Raw genomic sequence first — 20,307 nt, forward strand, 5'->3', positions numbered from 1 at the left:
TTAGTCATTCACCGTCTTCAGACACAACAGGAGCTGTAACGCTGAGCATCCATAGACCCTCGGCCTCTGCTCCTCGTGTATCGCTATGCGGTTCAGGCGGGGCCAGAGGCACCACCGGCCGCGGTGCCCGGCGTGCCCGTCCCTCTGCGCGCACGTTGAAGGACATCTCTTCTGATCAACGAGGAGAACCCGGCAATAACAATCCATAAAACTAAACTGCATTAAGGAACCCTCTCGACTCATCTTCCCATATCTAATTAATTTAATGTTACTAACTAGCCCTGTCATCCATTCTTTTCAGGTTTTATTACAAGCTTTTTTTAATGGAGTTGGAAGGAAAATTGACTCTCCCTTGGTGGGGCTGACGTGTTAACTATCAGTCCCAAGAAAAGTTATATACTCAGTACAAAGGAAAATAAATTGGGAAAAGAGGAGGAAAAGCAGAAAGACCAGATGAAGTCTCATATTGGAGAACAATTTCCGTGCCCGCACTGCCAGATAAACCCGATTTGAGCGTCTGATTTGCTCAAAGCCCGCCAGGAGCAGGCCAAGAGGTGAGCTGCCTCCTCATCACATCAGCCCCGTCTCTCCTACAGGCCTGATGACACCAGCGCCTGAAAACCACAGAAATAACGGAGGGTTCCCAAGGGCACGGAGCTGACAGCAGAACTTCCTCGCTGACTTGAACTGCACCAATCAACAACTATTTCTTCAGAGAGGTTTGTGCCTCCTGGCTTTTGTCTCCATGTTCTGCTCTCATCTACATCATCTCCTGCACGCTGAGGTCCTGCACTCCAAGAAACATGAGTCTGGTTGCAATAATGTGGCTCCAGAACTCCCAGAAATCCCAGGACAAGGCTGCCTGCCTGGGGACACCAGCAGATACCAGACCGGAGAGGTTCCTGCTGGCAGAGACCCCAGCGCCCCACGCTCCTGCCTCGCTCAAGCTGGACAAAGCCTCATCGCTCTCCCAGTTCCATCACCTCTGAATTGCTCCGGCGTTTAGCCGTTCCTCAGAGCTCTCAAGGGCTCACACACTTTTGCCTAAGAATATTGATGGGGCTGTTCCACTCCCAGGCCGAAGTACCTCTGGAAAGTTTGCTGACCTCTGCTTCACCAGCTTTCTTCAGCTGGAAAGCTCTCTCCAGTGCCCAAATTTGCCTCGTACCGGCTCTTTTGTTAATGCAGCTTCCCCTGTCACCTCTCTGAAGAGCACACTTACCTGCTCTATTAATCTCTGCAAGTTGCATTCACCTTCTGTGTGCAGCTTGTTAAAAATGGATCCGTTGGTGCTTTTATTGATTTCAGGCGCTATTACCACTAATCGCCATCCCTGGAAATGGATTTCACGCTGGTTGTGCTGAACCGTTCCCCTCCCCACACGCCCGGGGCGGATGGCAGGGGGGCTCTCCCCCGGCGCCTGCACATCTGCACATTGAAGCAGTTTCTTGTTGAGGATCCGTGCTGGGGGTGCAGCCTGAGCACCAGCTTGGCCCTGGTGTGAACTGGGAGCAGCACTACGCAGGAGGGGATGTGGCTGCTGGCCCCGCGGGGAGCAGGGGCTGTTTGGACGAGCCCGTCTCCAAATCCCACCTGCTGCCATGAGCCGAGCGCTCTGCGCGCGCTGGCGCTTCCCGCGCTGCTGGAGCCTGAGCTTCTCAATGGGGTGCGATCCAAATTCAGGAACCTACACAATTTCCGAGCTTTGGACGAGCTGGTTGTCATCTTAAACGGCAACATGTTCACCTGCAGATCCCGAAGCATCTTGTAAAGCACCCCCTGCTCCACGCAGCAGCAGCAGCACCCCTTGCAGTCACAGAGGCGTCGGAGGACCTACCCAGCAGCCACTTTTGGGCTGTTCTTACCAGTTTTCTGATTCAGGCCCATCTCTGTATCTGCTCCCACTTTTGTGGACACAAATCTGTGCACGTTAGCATCAAGAAAAGGTTAAATTCCTAAGTGAGCTGGTAATTACATTTTTACTGTGGTTTAAAAAGGCCATTTGAGGCCCTACAGAGCAAACATTTTCCCTTTTAATGACACCGTAATAGATTAAGAGGGACCTGTCTCCCAGCAAACATTAAACAAAGGAGACTGATTACCCTGGTGACCGGAGCAGTTGATCCCCTGTGCACAGCTGTTCACGGAGGCGCCGGCACAGCCGGCTGCGGGAGCTGGGGCACAGATGCGGCACAGGCAGGTCAGCACAAGTTCTCCAAACAGCCACCTCGGAAAGTGCAGCTGTGCCAGGAAAAGGGAAAACAGAAGGTGCTTTTGGGGTGGGCGGAGGTGCTGCTGCAGATGTTTCGGTTGTTGCAGGATTTTGTCAGGGAGGGGGAGCACAAGGGAGAGACAGCGGGGGAAAGGAAATTTTTATCAAGCTTCAAAAGAAGCAGATGGCTGCAATGGCAGGGAAAGCGCACCCGGGACAGCTCTGGTGGGAGCAGGATTAGCCCTGATCTTGTAAAGGTTTTACACCACGTTGCTGCCAAATCCGCAGGGCGCGCGGTACGGGTGCGGGTGCTCTGCGCGCGGCGGGTGCTGGCGGGTGTCCGCCAGGCATGGGCACCCGGCCGGGATGGTCCCTGCGCTGTCACCGTCCCAGGAGGCTCAGCGGGTACCTGGGCTGTCCCAGGACATGCGCCACCTCCAGCCGGGACCGGGGGAGGACGCAGCGCAGGGGACGCCAGCCCGGCTGGGGCTCATCGGCGGAGCCGCCTCCAGGACAAGCTCCTGCGGCTGGCAGGGCGGAAATCTGCCTGATGAGCTGCAGTGAAAGCAGCAGCAGGGGCCCGGCCAGCCCCTGCCAAGCAAACATGTTCCAATAAACTGCAGCTTCTCTGCTCCAAAGTTTACAAGATGTTTCTTTCAAACCTTCATTAAGCCCTTCTGTTGCCCCCCCACGTTGAGGCTCAGATGCCATCGCATGCAGCCATTGCTCCAGCCCCATTCCTGCTGCCCATGGGGATGCAGATGTTGGCACATCTGGCACGGGTGGCACAGAAGAGCCCAGAAAACCTGCGGGTAACACACAGCGGGTCACACAGACACCAGCCCCGCGGGAATCAGGCCTTGCAGCTCCTCTGGAAACGCACGCCAAGCTTTGCAAAAGCGGTTTGGGTTTGTGGGGAGGGGGAAGGCCAGGGAAAAAGAACTCGAAAACGTCTGGTTTCGACACCGCGCAGTGTTGTGTTAGTTCCCTTTTGATGGTAGTTTCTGTTTTGCTTGAGAAATATTCTGTGGTCTGACGCAAACCCCACTCTGCCCGAAGCGCCAATGTCAACACGAAGCTCTGTGAGCTCCTCAACGGGAAGGTTTAGAATTACAGAACGGAAAAAAAAGCAGCAGCATTTCCTGGCCTCACCTCTTCCTTCCCAGGGACTTACAACGTTTTCGCTCTCCTTTCCCTATGGAACAAGTCACATTTGGGGTCTCAGGTGCCCCAGCTCCCAGGCTCACAGCAGAGCCAGGGCCGCTCTGCTCCCGCTCGGGATCTCGTCCCGGGACAAGACCCTGGCAGGCTTTCCTCCCGTTGCCCGAGCAGACGCCTTCCCCGGCGCGGCGGCTGCGGGCTGCCCGGAGGTACCCAGTTAGTGCTGGAAAAACCGCGGGTCGAGAGAAGAACAGCATTTTGAGCACAGAAAAATGCAGCCCTCAACCGCTTCCTCTGGTCAGTTAATGCAGCGCTGCTAATTAAGCTTCCATCCACCCGTCTCACACCGTCCCCGTGGCCAGCGGCTTGCCGCCGCCCGCAGTCCTTAGCCAGCCCTTCCCTGCGCGGAGGCGCCTCTGGGAGCCGCGAGGCCGGGCAAGGACGGGCTCCCCAACAGCTTCAGCTTCTGCATCTCAGCAATATGTTCCATTTCAGCCAGAGAAACAAGGGAGGGCTTTGCCAAATTGTCTGTCTGGAGGGCAGCACATGTGTGGCTGTTTAATGCATTTATGCCCCACCTTCACATTTGCTCTTGCTATAGCTGCATGGAAGGGGAAAATCTATATGTTCACATGCATTTTTATGTATCTGAGTGCCTCCATGTAGGTTTGGTATTGCTTCTGCCTGCATGGATGTGTTTCAGGCTTACTGGAGGGAGTGAGGCTGTTTATTTGTGTCTGTTTGTGTATCTGCATTCTGGCTGTTTATTGCTATGGGCTGCATTCCCCTCCACATATGCCTCTGTGGCTACGTGCCTGATTGCGTAGGAGAGCTTCCCGTGGCTTTTTGGTGCCGTTCCCAGGCAGCTCCAACAGCAAAACACACAGTCTGCAGTGGGAAACCATTAGACAGCGAGGGAAAAGAGGGGAAGCGCTGAGAAATGGTGACTTTGCAGAGAAAACCGGGTTTCCTGGAAGGTCCCAGGGAGCAGGTGAGACGTTGGGGAGGGGATGCGAGGTTGCACAAGAGGCACCCGTGGCCAGGCAGGGTGAAAGGGAGGACCACAGGGATGCAAACGTGTTGCAGGTGTTCCTCTGGATGCCTTTCAACCTGCCACCGGGCAGTTCTGAACCCACCTTGGGGTGGAGGCTCCAGCTTCCACCAACCCAAAAGCTCCTTGTTTCCCAGGGGTCTGTATATGAACCTTCCCTGGCCCTGAGCTCTTCCCTCCCTCATTGCTGTGACCTGTGGAACACCTGGGGTGTGCCTGCCCTCGCTAACGAGGGTTAATTACTTAATTAACCTTCAGCCTCCTGCCAGGCTGGGCAGCTCCTCCCAGCTCTGATGAACTTACCAGAGGGTTTCTGGTTCCTTTGGGTCCCAAATGCCAGTCTCACATGGTCCCTCCGTGCTGTGTTCTGGGCTGGGGGCCTCTTTGCACACGAGTGTGCAAAACATGCCCACCCGCCTGCGCACCCGCCAAAGGCACCACCCGCGCCCCCCGCGTGGGCTCAGCCCCGTAGCAGAGAGGTTCCCCTTCCACGAAGGGCCTGGGCACCCGCCACCTCTCCGGGCAACCCGGGCCAGTGTTTCACACTCAGGTTCAAGCGCTCCTCACATCCCATGGGGTTTCTCTCCCACCCACAGCACAGAGCGACCCACGGGCCACCGCGCAGCAGCATCGCTTGGGTTATCTCCGTGACAAAGGTCTCCAGGGTCCCATCTGTGACACTCAGGACCCCTCTTTGCTTAATTCCTTTAACAAATCTTCCCTGTGCATCTTGGTGGAAAGAGCCCAGAGATAATAACAGCAGATATGTGTTGACCTGTGGGATTCCTGGAGTGATCAAACTGTCAGATAACAGAATAAATCTTTCTCGCGGGCTGGGGATTAAATCAGTGTGTTAGCTGCTGCGGCTTCTTATTTATTTCTGCTCTCTTAAATTGCATTTCCCTTCCCCCATGAAGCGCCCGCTGCCTGCAGCTGTAAATTACTGCAAACCCTTATGGTAACTTTAGGCACTGAGTCTCTTAACCTTGCAAAAACCTCTTGTTTCCCTTAGTGGTCTCCAAAAGCTCTCAGGAAAGAGAAACTAAAAGGGGAATATGATTTGATAGTAAGCGCGTACCTCGGCATTGCACAAGTGACCAGGTCTGAAAATCACCTAAAATGCTCCGTGTTTAAGTCCTGGCTGTTTCATTGACCGGCTTCGTGACCCTGGATGCAGCTCTCCATGCCTGCTGCACCCAGCCGTCCTGCGGCGCGGCCCTCGGGGCCGGGGCCGGGCGAGGGAGCTGAGGACGCGGCTCTCGGGTGAGCTCGATCCCTCTTCAAGCTGCGTTAAACGTGCCCCAGCGCGGGAGAGACGAGCCGCTCCATTCTCCCCCTTGTTTTTAAACGCCATCCATTTAAGGCTGGTGAGAGCCTGAGGTGCTCGCACGCCGTTTCTAGAGGACGCTTGTTCTGCCGCCGCCAGCCCACGCTGTGGGACCCGCGGCCAAGGTCAAAGCCGGCCCTGCAAACCCGCCGCTGTGGAGGGGCCAGGTCTGCGGAGTGAAGTTCATGGCCGGGAGGAGACGCTCACTCACAAAATAGCGCTGGCACCCGGCGGAGCCTCAGGAGCTTCCACACCAGCGGCAACGTGGCTGCTTTGGGGCTGGAAGTCCTCCCGTGGGCTTCTTCACCTCCGGGGACTGCACGGAAAAATGTCACTTGGCCATTGACCTTGAAGCACAGAGGATCCAGCACACGGAGAGGTGGGTCCCGCACGTGGACAGGTGGGTCCAGCACACGGAGAGGTGAGTCCAGCACATGGAGATGTGGGTCCAGCACACGGAGACGTGGTTCCAGCACTCAGAGATGCGACTCCAGCACCATTACGTTACCGTGGAAGGGCAGACTGAGCACCCGCCGTTGGCCATCGGAGGTTTCCCATTGGCTCAAAGGGTTTGGGGCTGCTCAGGGAGGGGATGATCAATTATCTGTTAATCTGCAGGGACATCCAAGACCACAGACAAATCACGGATAAAAGCTGTTCTGTCCCTTCCGGCGGGAACACCTTCCCTGTCCCCTAAACCTCAGAGACACAACACCCAGAGGAAAGTTAAATGATTAATTTGTATTTCAAAACATGCGTCCTGAGAAAAACATCGAATTTTCTAGAAAATTCTTCTGGCAGCCGAGGCCCCGGGAGCTCTTGGGGAGCGCGTGTGGGTTGACCGAATGTGCTTGAACATCTGCGTGCAGACACTTTGCAGATTTTTTTGTTAGCCTCCCTATTTGAAATTCTCTCCAAACTTCCTGAGCAGGATTTTCTTGTCCAACCGTTTGTATTTTATATCCGCGCTGAAATATCGCTTTATAAATAGCAAGAGCTTTATCTTGACTCTAACCAGCAACCTCAACTTAAAGCTAAATGCATAATTTACTGCAAATTAAACTTAATGGGACTGGAATAATTATGTTGACTTTTGGAAGTACTTAAGGATAAATACATGATTAGATATTTTGCACACCGTGAGGAAATATTTATTTCGAAATACAAATTCTTCTCATTGAGCCTTTGGATGGAACATTCAGAGGTGACACTACCAGCACGTAGATGACGGTCCCACGGAGGCTCCTTCCCGCGTGTGCCGCCCGGCGGGACCGGAGGGCCCGGCACAGAGACCCTCCCCGAGAGTGACAGCGTCCCCACCGCGCTCTCCAGGACAGCGCAGGGCGCCTGGGGACACCGAGGTCACGGCAGGGACCCCCTGCCGAGGGCTGACCCCCCCGATGCGCGCCCAGAGCCCTCCCGCAGTGCAGTTCCTGATTTTAATTTGCATTATCCCCCTTTTTATTATTTATTGGTAAAATGTAATTAACGCATCCTTCACGAACCTTAATTAAAGATGAGAAACAGTCCTGACAAGTCAATTAGATTTTTTTTTTTCCCTCCATTGGTCTCCATTAAATTAAGACTCAAGTGTTACTGGAAGTGTTTAATATCACAACACATTTAACTGAAGGCTGCTGTGTAATAAATAAATCACCGAAGACAATGCAGGAGCTTTCTTCTCCCAAAGGCTTTTCTTACCATATGATTTCACTTTCCAGCTGGGAAATGCACCGACAGCGTTGGTTTCTTCTTCCCCATAAGAGCTTTTCCAGCAGTGGAAAACTTCCACCAGAAGCACCGCGTGGACTCGTGGTGTCGGGTTGGTTGGCAGGTCTTGTCCAGCCCAAGGTCTCCCCATTAACCCACAGCAAAGCTCTGCGAGCACGGGCAGCCCCATCTGGGCGGCGCGATGGGCGAACGCGGCTCCTCTGTGCCGTGGAGGTTTTGGAATTCGGCCCTGCAAACGTACTTCTCAAAAACAGCCTTGAAAAGCAAGATACGGGTGATACAAAGGTCTGTTCTGCATCTTTTCTGCAGCTGCCTGGTGGCCCCTCCATCGGGCTCCCCCAGGACAGCCCCCGGGCCACGGCCAGCGCAAGAAATCCAGAGCTCATCACAAATTTGGAACATTTATTTATGCAACTGATTTTTCTTCAAAGGAAAGGCAAAAATCATAATAATAAACCAGTTACCAACAGCCGGGCGTGCGTGGCACAGCCCACCGCAGCCGCGTCCCCCCGGGCAGCAGGGCACGGTGCTGCCGCCTCCCGGGGCCGCTTCTGCACGCAGACAAAACTGCTCCAATTTGGTGTTTTTTCTCAGGTTTTAATTCTTTTTTCCTTTTTTTTTTTTTTTTGTTGTGGTTTTGTTTTTATTAAAAAGAAAAAAAAAAGCACCACTCCAAGCTGTAATACCAATAAACATCATCCATCTTAAGAACAGTATTTATATTTTTATATATATATATTTCTATATATATATTTCTATGTACAGGATGTCCTTGCCTCATGTCGTATGAGCATCTCGGTAGGTGCTGGAGATCAGGTGGTTTTTATAGCACTTTGATTTCAAAGTCTGCCCTTCCAAACGATGCCCTAAAAACTCCGAGACACCCAGCAAGGAGATACATATATATAAAAAAAAATCTCACTTTTCAAACATATATACAGCTCCTCCAGTCTCTGTTGTCTCATTAGGACTAAATGGGGTTTCAGTTTTCCTCTTTTTACCTTTCTGGCAGCACCTTTCCTGCAATGCGCTGCGGGATGCGCTGGGGGATGCGCTGGGGGAGGATGCAGCTGGTCCAGGCTCCAGGGCTGGGATGAAGCCGCAGCATCACTGGAGCAACATCCCATCCCTGGGAATTGCAGCGGCTCAGCCCAGCTGTTTTCATACAAAACCAAAGGATTTCTGCACCCACCACGCAGCACCTTCCCTGCAGCGCCCTAGGACAGCATGGACACACATACAGACAGATGCGGATTGGGAGAATGGCACTAATTTATTGCGATGTGATGCGAGTACTGGTGCTACCAGGTACTGGTGTAACTGGACCATTTTGCAGGCTCTGGTGGGGTAAAAGGACTATTTAGTCACAAGAGAGCATGGGCACATGGCAGAGTGAGACTGGGGTGGGGAAAGGAAGGGGAATCATGTTGTATAGCCCTTAGACCACGGTATTGTCAGGCTGTGTGAATTATTTGGTGAGGACACAGAAAAGTCAAGTGTCTGGGCAAAACCCTACGGTGCTGCCGAAATCCCCCTCACCACGCCGGGTGTTTGCACAGCAGCGGGTGGAACATCCTCCGAGGTGGAGAAGGGGCAGAGATTGATCTTGTTTTGTCCTCCTGCCCTGGAAGGTGGATGGAAACAGCTCCTGGCTTTGCTCACCCGTTCCAGCTCTGCGGCCTTTGTGCTGCAGACCAGTCGAGCCAGGCGGCACCTTCCAGAGCCTGGAGCCGCGGTGCGGAGCCGAATTCACCGCCGGGGAAGCCGCCCCTGCCCCGGGGAGACGGGGCGGAAGGACCCACGTGGGGTGAGGATGGAAGAGGATGAGAGGTGGTGAGAAACGAAGGACAGGAGGGATGTGGGATGATGAGTGATGGGGTGACCAACATGCAGCCTCCGGAGTACAGAGGACAGTTTCTCATCTGTCCCGCTCCATCCTCCAAAAAATGACTGTGAAGCAAAACCGACAGAAGTAACATCCCTTCGGTTCCTTGAGTCTCGGGGGCAGAATGCAGATCTGCATCCCTCTTGTTGCACCTGCTTGAGACCATTTGCCGGAGAGAAAACCCTGACCACAGCTTGATTACAAAACAGCCTCTCCCTTGGAAGCAGAAAAACCTGTAATTATCACAATTTCAGATGGAAAAAGTGACATCTCACACCCACCTGCAGCAAGACGCAGCCAAAAAAGTATCAGGTATTAATCACTGGCCCCATGTGCTTGTCCTCGGGTGGCACCGGGGGCAGGGGGCAGCCCTGCGCCTGGCCCAGGTCACAGCCCAGCGCCAAACCCACCGCCCCGTGTCGCCAGCGCCAGCAGAACCGGAGCAGCAGCCGCCCGGGGCGGCACCCGGGGGGCGCACGGGACGGACCCGAGTGGTGAGATTGTGTTTCTGGGCACCGACGGTGTCTCGTGCAGGCTCACCAAGGCGTGGTTAAAACGGATCCGTGGGCCGGTGCCTTCGAACCAGCCCAGGAGGGACTAATTGCTACAGATGGAAGAGATGGCGCAGAGACGCAGGGGAACCGTCGCTTGAGAAGCTTTGCACGGGCGCCAGGAGCGCGCTGGGTCGGGCCCTGCAGAGGGACAGCGCAGCCTCCACGTCCCACGTCCCCGCTCTGTCATGGGCTGGATACACAGAGGGTCACAACTCGCGGAACGAAAGCAGCAAAGACCATGGTGCGAACGGGCAGAAACTCAAGAGCTCCTCTCCTGGCCTTCGCTCGGCTCGGAGCGCGTCCCCTCCGCGGGAACCCTCCCAGCAGCCCGCGGGGCTCCTTGAGAAAGCAGCATCAGCTCCACGCACAGCTGAAAACACAGCGTCTCTTCTCCAAATATCCACCCTTCCCTGCTGGGAAACGGCCCCGGCTCCTCTGCCCTCCTCCTCCTCCTCCTCCTCCTCCTCCCGGGCTGGTCTCCAGGTGCTCCAGGGGCGCGGGCAGCGCCGCATCCTGCGCACCCCGGCCCCGCGACCGCGACCCAGAGCGACGCGGGGACGGGACGAGTCGCAGCATCCGACCCGAAGATGCGCGCGGGGCGGGAAGGAAAGATGGAGAGCGGGGGATGACGATACTCCCCACATTCTTTTGTTTTTCTGGATCTGGCGGGTGTTCTCGTTGGGTCCTTTGCCGTTTCCACTGCTCACCTTCAGACAAGCGCGAGGTGCGAGCGCGGAACGCGCGGAGGGGCCGTCCCTGCGCCAGCCCTGGCCGGGTGCTATCTGCTCTCCAGGGACTCCAGATATTCCAGCGCTATGTCGTAGCAGAAGTGATACTGCTCCTGTTCGGAGAGAGAACAGAGTGTTATGATCCCGGGTAAATTACAGGAGCTGCCTGAAGTTTCCCTGGCTCCTGGTTTTAGAGCAAAGAGCAGTGAAATGGGGCTTGCAGAAGTTTCCTTGTCCATCCTTGTTCTGCTTCACGTGCCCTGTTCTCGTGCTCTCCTGTCCTCATGCAACTCACAGCACAGAAAGCTACAGGGGAGCTTGGACCTGGGCAGTGTCCACCCCGTGAGATCGTCCTCCTCCGAGCATCCAGCAAGTCAAACCAGCCGGACTGGGGAGAAAAGTCCCGAATAAACCAGGTTTCCGAAGCTGCTGCGAGTGCTGGGCCATCGTGGAGCGTCCCAGGTGTGACAGCGGGGGGAAGGGGCCAGCGCGGGGGCCCGGGCGAGAGCAGCAGCCGGGCTGCAGAGCCAGGAGCTGCCACGGCTCAGATTAACGGCATGGAATGCTTTCTGGATTAAGAAAAGGGATTGTTTCCATTTATCATCACAAAAATAAACCCCAAGGCAAACTGAGGGGGAAGGAGCACGGGCAGCAGGAAAAGGCGACGCGCCAGCTGCTCGCAGCTCTTCACACCGGCTGAGGATCCGGCCTCCCAGGGACTCCAGTAGATGGGATTCCCAGAATAGACGGTTCGGGTTCATTTGAGGATGGAGGACGCTTGTCCTGATGTGAAATCTTGCCTGTTTTTAATACCTTTGCAGTTCAGCTCAATGGGTCTGGTGGCTTCACGCTTGTCACATCATCTTCCCATTACCTCCATGCTTTCCTCTGCTCCTTGTCCCCTCCCTCACCTCCTCCTCTTCAATTCCTAATGCGAACCACATCCCCTCCTCAAAACCAGTTCACTTCAGAACTCAGGGGTTTTATAATCTACATGCGGTAAACATTTCTGGCTGAGTTGCCTTTAAAACACCACGAGGCACCTGGATCCTCCAGCACAGGCACAGACACCCGCCTGCTCCAGCCCGTCCTGTCACCGAGCACCTGAAACAGGACACAGCCCCTCCACCGCCACCCTCCCCCCATGGAACGCGGCTCCATCGCTGCCCCGAGCAGCATGTCCGCCAACTAATTTCACTCAAAACGCAGTTCCCTTTCATATTTCCAACAGGAATTTGTCTGATTCCACCGTGGAGCTGCTCCCGGCACCGCGAGCCCTCCAAACAGCTGCAATTACATCCTGTGAATTAATGCGAACCTGCCTTATTACTCCTGAGAACAGTTTCCGACAAGCCCAGTGCCAAGGACACGTCGGCCCCGCGGAGCGAAGGGAAGCCCGGGGCTCCTCCCAAGAGCTGCCCTGGCCTCCCTGCCCGCCCCGGACACGCTCTGCGCGAGGGTGCCTGTCAGCATCACGATTTGGGATGGGAAAGGAGATTTTTGGGAGGCGAGCAACCCCGAGCACATCTCCTCCCTGCCGGGGGATGCGGGGGGTCGGTGGTGTCTGGTCCTTACCAAGGTCTCCACCATATTTGGCTTGTAGTTGCGGAGGGTCTTTGCAGCATAGAAAACATCTGCCATGTTGTGACACTTGAGCATCTCCAGGATCATGGTGGAGGCACAGAAGGTGCCGCTCCGGCCACCTCCGTTCCTGGTGGGAAACATAGTGTTGGTGGTGAAAAGATGGCATTGCAGCATCTTCCTGCTCCTCTAGTTCCCCCTTCTCCATTCTGTTGGGTAGCGCTGGCTGAAAGAACCATCCCATGACTTACCCAGCATAGAGCTTACAGAATCTCAGGATGGTTTGCGTTGGGACCTCCCCAGCCCCCCCAGTGCCCCCCCTGCCATGACAGGGACATCGTCACCAGCTCAGGGTGCTCAGACCCCATCCAGCCTGGCCTGGGGTGTCTCAGGGATGGTTCATCCACCACCTCTCTGGGTACCTGGGCCAGACTCTCACCACCCTCAGGCAACAATTCCTTCCTCATGTCCAGCCTGAATCTCCCTCCTTTAGTTTAAACCATCACCCTTGTCCTGTCAGAACAGGTTTGGTTTGGTGACCACAAGGTAACTCATGTTGTGGGAGAGACAGAACAATCTGGGCACAAGTCACCCCAGTGAGGACTTTTTAGAGGATTTCCAGGCAGGACTGTAAAGTCCCAGCTGGTGGCGTCTGTCCCACGTCAGGCCCGCTCGTCTCCAAGGGGCACTCACAGGCAGTGCACCACGGTCCTGCCGTCGCCGCTCTCCTTCTGCCACCTCTCCACTTGGGCCAGGAGGTGCAGGAAGGATTTCTTGGAGTCTGGGGTGTCTCGATACGGCGACCACCGCAGGTACTGGAAATGCCGGACCATCAGGTGCCCCTCCTGCAACTAGAAAGGCAAATCTCATCATGGGCTGCCCTCGTTTGCCTCCATCGGAGGTTTGATGGAGGGCAAGAGGGGTTTGCCACGCATTGATACTAGAGCAAGAGAGGAAACCCCTTCCTGATGCTTTAAGATGGTTGGTTTGGCTCTCTCCTCCATAACAAATACTGTCCCACCCGTCCCACCACTCCATCCCACCCCAGGGGATGAGTTTTGTTGTGTCTGCTGTAAACCAGGAGGCTGATGAGAAGGTGGCACCCATGGAGCAGTGGAAGGAGACCTTAATACCCTGGTAATCCAGTTAGTTTGAGACCTAAGCCGGTTAACGGGCTCCAGGAGGAAGATTACATCCCCAAAGCTGCATGAGGCCAGGCCTGGGGAGCAATGGGCACACACAGACGTGTGAAGCCCCCCGAGCACCCGTCACTGCCACGGACCAGACCCTCACCCGCGTGACGTTCTGGACTCGGAAGAGACGGGACACGATGTCTTCATCCGCCGCTCCAGACACGTACTCCACCTCCACGGGGCCGTACTGCTGGAGCCCCGGCTCGGGCCAGTACTGCAAACAGGGCTGCGGAGAGGAGAGCGGCTCAGCGCGGCCGGGACGGGCACCGCGACGCGGGGAGGGACCACGCGCCAGTGCAGCGTTGGGGGAACGGAGGGGATGGCACCGGACAATGAGAGGAGCCGCTGGCACAGGGGGTGGCCCCAAAATGAGAAGCCGCTCCCATCACACTTGTGCTCCAGCCCCTCAGCAGTGGCCGCAGCAAAGGGGGACACCATTCCCTGTGTCCCCACGGCCAGGACATCCCAGCCGGCAGCGCAGGAGCGGGCTGGGGAGCACTGTGTCCCCCGCTGCGCATCCAGCACTGATGGATGGCTCAGCCCAAAGGTCACGGATCCGATTGTTTTCTCACCACGACGGCTGGGAAACCAGCATCGACACAAAATATATGATGTTTGTCACCACACTTTAACAGGGCATTTAGCATTTCAGGCCATCTAACGGCCTGGGCATAACTGCATGGCAAACGTGTTTGAGAAATAATTGGTTATTAATAGGGGTTATAAATCTCCTGGATCTCTAAGCCTTCTAGACTCAGAGCTATAATTTGGATATTAAAACTTCCTTCGGCAAGACATAGTTCAAGCGAGGGATATACCCTCTAAGTCACCTTTCCGAGCTGCCTGCTGTAAAGGTTGATTTATTACCTGTTGGTCCTAAACTGGTAAACATTTAAGATCCAGCTAACTACTGCAACGCACACCCCCCTGAAGACCAGACGGCCGGAGACAGGCAGAGCTGAACAATGAAGAAAGATGGCAGGGTCCCCCCTGGACGGTGCCGGGGGACAGCAAAGGGCCTTTGGAGCACAGAGAAACGCGTGGGCGCGCTCCATAGCGCTGTGGTGTCCAACATTTATGTATATAGAAATAAACACCAGCGTATTTACACAGCAGTCGGTACCAGTGCTGCATTCATCTGCAGCCTTGTGACGAATGGTGCAACTGCGGTTTTGGGTCATTTACATCGAGTATCTGAGCTCAACTCACAAAATAACCCAGCTAATGAAGTCTTCTCCAGACAGCCATTAAGAGTCTATAATGCTAATTTTACGTTAAAAACCAGTAAGTTTCCTCATTGAATTAACACCACAGACCTGTAAGCCAACTTCCATGTCCTCTGTAGCGGTGGCAGGAGCGCTGTGGGCGCCCCGGGGTGCGGGGCAGAGAGCGCACGGCGAGGCAAGGCCCGCGGGGCCCTCAGTGCCCGCCTCCGGCCCCTCTCCCCGGGGTGACGAGGCACACGTCCCCTCCAGTTTGGCAGATCTGCCAGCCCATCACACTGTAAAACCCTCGGGACCACTGCTCTGCACAGGCTGGTTTATAAAGCAGTGTTCACAAGCCACCAGGGCCCTTGGAAGAGCGAAGTGGGACATACCCCGTGCCTCAGTTTCCCCTTCCTAATAGGAGAATAAAAATCAATTCTTCATAACAACAATCTTTATCTCCCTGGGGCACCCACAAAGACGATGGTACAGTAAAGCAACGCCAACGCAACGCCAGCGCCACGAAGCCAGGCTGGTTTGCTGTCCCCGTCTCTGGTGGGCACAGGGCAGGGCTGCCCGCGGGCTCGGCGCGGCCCCGGCGCAGCACTCACCCAGGCGGAGTTGGACTGGTTGAGCTGGTTGAGCATGACGATGGAGGTGCAGCCGTAGTCGTAGACCAGCCGCCAGAAGTCGGTGGTGGTGTTCTGCAGCGGGTGCAGGGTGACGATGAAGGCAGCGCTCCTGGTGTAGCTCTGCGGAGGGGGAAGATCAGCACCAGCACGGACACGGCAGAGCCGCTGAAGCCGCTGGTCACATCCCAAACACATAACCTGACCTGACCGACGGACAGACCGCCCGAGCAAACCGCTTCAGCACTTACAGAAAATGAGACTTTTTTCCTGTCCCCCCCAAGGAGGGAAATGGGTTTTATCCCTTCAGCGAGAATTTCATCCAAAGAGCTTTTTCTGTCTATTAAAAAAATGTGTATTCTCTGACCCTGTAGCAGAGATTAGGGAAGGATCAGTGAGGTATAAAGATAAAATATATATGCAAACACTAAGCAAGCTGCAAACGAAGCTCCCGATGGGTGCTGCAGCCCATGGGTGCTGCAGCCCATGGGTGCTGCCCCCCCGCTACCACCTCTGCTTTACAAACTGCTTTTTGCAGCGAGAGCAGGTGACAGCAGGGAGACGAGAGCTGCACAAAGTCAGGGCGCACAATACAGGACTCAGGAGGGCTGGGGGACGGTGCCCGGGACGAGAGGGGGCTCAGCGCTGCTGCTGCCAAGCACCCAGCTCGTTTCAGAGAGAGCAGAGAGGCTTTGGTGACACCCATTGCTTGGTGACACCATCTCCACTCTGCTTTGCAGTCACTGGCACACAGGACATGGCTTTGCTGTTACGGGTGTCAGTCATGACCACACCAGGGGCTTCAGGGCCGGTTTGTACCCCCTGAACGGCACCAAGACACGGGCAGGAGGACGCTCAGCGGGGTGCTGGCAGCGCACAGTGGGGATCAACGCTACCAACCCTCCGCAGACCCTCCTGTGCTCCACTGTCACCACCACGTCAATGAACACCCTTCGTGTGCGGCTTGTGAGAGCCGCTGAAAAGCTCTTTCAAGACAAGATGCTGCTACTCAAAAGAAAGGGTGAAGGACCCCACGATACCCGTCCCAGCCCTTCCTGCCCCTGCACATGGCTGCCATGTGCCTTCGTGCCCCTGTGCTAAATGAGGCTGGAAATTCAAGCCGAGCCAGGTTTTGCCATGAAAAGCTGCCCTGAGACAACTGGAAGCGGCCTTCTCCCTCCCGCAGGACGCTCACATCGGTTAAGGCCGCGTTGATGTAGTTGTTGCTGTCTCCATCCACGGAGATGAGGAAGGGAAGGCATCGGTCGGGCGGCAGGACGTCCATGCTGCGGTTCCTCTCCCGGTTGCGGGGCAGGAGGGCGATGCTGCACTCCTCCACGTCCAGGTGCGGAGTCACCGAGTTCAGGGTCTGCGGGGACAAGTGTTCCCTCAGCTCCATCCCTGCTTACACTGGGGGCAAAGCCCCGCCTGCAGCTCCTCAGAGCCCGCTGGTGCCAGCGGTGCTGGGCACCGCAGAATCATGGAATAGTTTGGGTTGAAGGGACCTTCATTGCCCATTCAGTGCCCCCCTGCCATGACAGGGACATCGTCACCAGCTCAGGGTGCTCAGAGCCCCGTCCAGCCTGGCCTGGGGTGTCTCAGGGATGGTTCATCCACCACCTCTCTGGGTACCTGGGCCAGGCTCTCACCACCCTCAGGGCAACAATTCCTTCCCCATGTCCAGCCTGAATCTCCCTCCTTTAGTTTAAACCATCACCCTTGTCCTATCACAACAGGCCCTGCTCAAAAGTCTGTCCCCATCTTTCTTATTGGTCCCTTTTAAGCCCAGAAAGGCCACAGTAAGGTCTCCCTGGAGCTTCCGTTCTGCAGCTGAACACCCCAAGTCCCTCCCCAGGAGGATGAGGAGCGGGGGGCTGCAGGGGCTCTGCGGGGGTCTTGGGGCCACTCACCTGGAACTCCTCCCGCAGCTGCGAGGAGTTGCTCTGCGGCTCGATCCTCACCATCTCCTTGTAGGTGGGTCTGAACTCGCTGGCGGGGATGCTGGTCTCCCCGCACAGACAGGCTTCCAGGATGGCGTCGTGGATGAAGACGTACTGCTCCTGTCAGGGGAGAGCAGAGGGGACGGGGTGAGCCCCACAGCCTGGGGTGACGGCGGCTCCCCGTCCCCGGCTGTCCCCAGCACCCGCTCACCTCTGTCTGGATCATGTTGATCCTGCGCGAGCACAGGGTCTTCACGCAGTTGTAGATGTCCACGACGCCCTCACACTCGGCCATGTCCAGCATCACGTCCAGGACGATGTAGCAGCCAGTCCTGCCTGTGCCGGCGCTGGAGGTGGAGGGGGAAAGCACAGCAAACACGTTCCCAATCCACACGGCATCTACACAGCCCAGGGCACAGAGCAGCCGTGTGGGGGAGGGCTCCACGTATGGCCCCCGCTCGGGGACGTGGGGGCAGTTGGGGTCGTAGAAACATTTTGGTTGGAAGAGACCCTCAAGCTCACAGAGTCCAACCATTCCCCACCCCTGGCACTGACCCACGTCCCTGAGAACCTCATCTCCGTCTGTTCAACCCCAACAGCAGAAACATCCCAAACCCTGGTGCGGTTTGACTCACAGCCAAAGAACTACTGATGCTGCGACCCCCCCGCAAACCGTAGGGAACAGAATTGCTCCCCCCACTCCTTCCTTACAAAGTCTTTTTGAGTGAAATACTAATTTCTGGGGCTGATGAATCACTCGTCGTGATTATCAGTGATTACAGGCTACGGGCACTAATCACACTGGCTGTTGCGGTGAATGAATACTGATGGGGCAATCGACAGGGAGAAATCAAATACGAAAATCCCTCCTCCTCATCAGCTCCTCCTTGTTTGCTCAGCAGAGGAAGAGCCGTTAACGCACTGCACGGGGACACCTGCTCAGGGGACAGAAAGCCACCGCTCCTGCCCAGACCTGCCACCAGCGTCCCAGCGGCTGAGCCCCACGGGACAGCCCTGCAGGTGACCCTGGGAACGGGGCTGTCCTGCTGTCCGTCCCATCAGCCAGACCCGACATCCTGACCACGAGCAGCCTGTCCCCGCTGTGCCACCCTCGCCCATGGGAACAGGGCTGTGTCACAGTAACACGCACTGGGGCAGCCCCTATTCACTGCTGAACATTTCAGCATCATCCGGAGCTTTGAGCATCATCTGGAGCCAGCGGTTGAGCACCCACCTAAGACCAGCGCTCACCCACCCCAGAGCCACCCATGCCCCCAAAGCCATGCTGTACCTGCAGTGGATGACGATGGGGCCGGCGTCGGGCGGCGTGGACGCCTTCACCCTGCGGATGAAGGCCAGCAGCCCCGTGGCGTGGTAGGGGACACCATGCTCGGGCCACGACGTGAAGTGGAACTGCTTCACCTCGTGCCGCGCCGAGTAGCCCCGCTGCAAGGGAAGGGTGGAGATGGAGGGAGCGTGCACAGGGAGGGAAGGACACTCCAACAGGGAATTTTCTTGGGAATTCATGATTTTCCCAGCTCAGCAGTCAGCCAGACGGACCACGCAGCGGTCGGCTGCCCTGGCGGCCCTGCAGCAAGGGGGCTGCGGGGTTGAAAACCAGCCAAGGAGGAAGAGAAGGTGGCAGCAGCCATGGGTCTAACTCCACAACCATCTTTGCTCCCTGCCCTATAGACAGTAATCATAAAATCACAAAATCACATTAACCCAGCCCTGTCCCTGCCCCATGTCCTGAGAACCTCATGTCCGTCTGTCCAGCCCTCCAGGGCTGGTGACTCCAGCACTGCCCTGGGCAGCCTGTTCAATGCCCCACAGCCCTTTGGGGAGAAATTGTTCCTAAATACAACCTCAACCTCCCCTGGCGCAACTTGAGGCCGTTTCCTCTGCTCCTGGCGCTTGTTCCTGGGGAGACCCTCCACACTACAACCTCATTTCACATTCCTGTAGATTACAGGGTAAATCACACCAGATCCACGCCCCACATTGGGGTAAATAAACATGGTATTGGTAAATGCAAATCTAGCAATGGTTAGGTGGTGGGTTCTCTGCCCACGAGGGGTGGGCAGGTGGTGGGTGGCAGGAGTGGGACCGTACCCTCTCAAGAGCGAAGGTGCGGACGGTGTACTCAGCCAATGTCTCCGACTTCACCAGCGTGATCTTGATGTCTCCGTACATCTCGGAGTCATCTGGCCAGTATTTGGAGCATTTCACCTGCGAGGAGAGGACGGCCGGGGTTCCAGCTCTGCGGAGGAGGCTCCTGGTCGAGCTGGAGCCCGGAGGGAGTGGGATGTGATGGGTCCTTACCCGGCCCACCTCCACCAGCTTGGTTATCATCACGATGCTGGAGCAGTGCTCCTGCCACACCATGCGCCAGAAGTCGTACACCATCTCCTGCTTGGGCCCTGCGGGACGGGGAAAGGCCACTGGATGGACACGGCAGTGCCGTGACGCCCGCATCTCCCCTCCCGCCTCTGCACCACCAACACCCCGCAGAACTTCCAGCACCCTTTTTCCCTGGGGACACGTGGTGCCGCGGGGTGGGAGCTGCTCCACATTGCTACCACCCCGTCTGGCCCCAAATTGGCCCAATCCCTCCCTTTTCTTGCCCACACAGGGTTAAACCCACCATGGACATAACCCGGTTGCTAAATCCAGAGGTGCCGGGGGAGCAGGCGACTCACCTTGTGTGGCTATGAAGTGGTTGGACCTGTGGTAGCCCTGCGAGGGAAGCAGAGACGTCAGTCCCAACCTGGGGGGACACACTGTGACACAGCCCCGTAAAACACTGCCCAGCCACCCAACTGCGGCATCTTCCACAGTCCCCCGGCCAGGTCCTGGCCACTAGCAGGAGGAGGCGGCTCAGCAGCCGCCCTGCACCCTGTCCTGGAAGGGTCCATGTCCCGCATCCCACAGAAATCTCCTGTAACCCCAACCCTCATCCCTGTTCTGCACCAAAATCCCCACAGCAGCCCATGGGCACCCTAGGGTGACAATACCACTGTGAGAGCCACATTAAGGGCATTCTGTCCCACAGCAGCCACACGGTGCTGGGTGATGGCCCCGCTCCCTTTCTTCATCCTAGCTGCTCACTG

General features: G+C 56.3%; 1 protein-coding gene across 1 annotated transcript in view; it reads right to left on the reverse strand.

Annotated features, from left to right (window-relative positions):
* Positions 1–10,699: 10,699 nt before the first annotated feature.
* The window catches only part of PTPRU (protein tyrosine phosphatase receptor type U), a gene marked incomplete at both ends in the record, with an annotated part of 44,808 nt that continues 35,200 nt past the window's right edge, over positions 10,700–20,307 (reverse strand). Inside the window, 12 exons of the mRNA XM_080357720.1 lie at positions 10,700–10,762; positions 12,225–12,360; positions 12,924–13,081; positions 13,524–13,649; positions 15,240–15,380; positions 16,453–16,626; positions 17,168–17,317; positions 17,409–17,544; positions 18,489–18,643; positions 19,310–19,426; positions 19,520–19,617; positions 19,897–19,933. Coding sequence (XP_080213846.1) covers positions 10,700–10,762; positions 12,225–12,360; positions 12,924–13,081; positions 13,524–13,649; positions 15,240–15,380; positions 16,453–16,626; positions 17,168–17,317; positions 17,409–17,544; positions 18,489–18,643; positions 19,310–19,426; positions 19,520–19,617; positions 19,897–19,933 — 1,491 coding nt within the window. The remainder of the gene's footprint in view (positions 10,763–12,224; positions 12,361–12,923; positions 13,082–13,523; positions 13,650–15,239; positions 15,381–16,452; positions 16,627–17,167; positions 17,318–17,408; positions 17,545–18,488; positions 18,644–19,309; positions 19,427–19,519; positions 19,618–19,896; positions 19,934–20,307) is intronic.

Source organism: Nesoenas mayeri, assembly GCF_963082525.1.
Source record: "Nesoenas mayeri genome assembly, chromosome: 21".
Lineage (NCBI taxonomy): Eukaryota > Metazoa > Chordata > Aves > Columbiformes > Columbidae > Nesoenas > Nesoenas mayeri.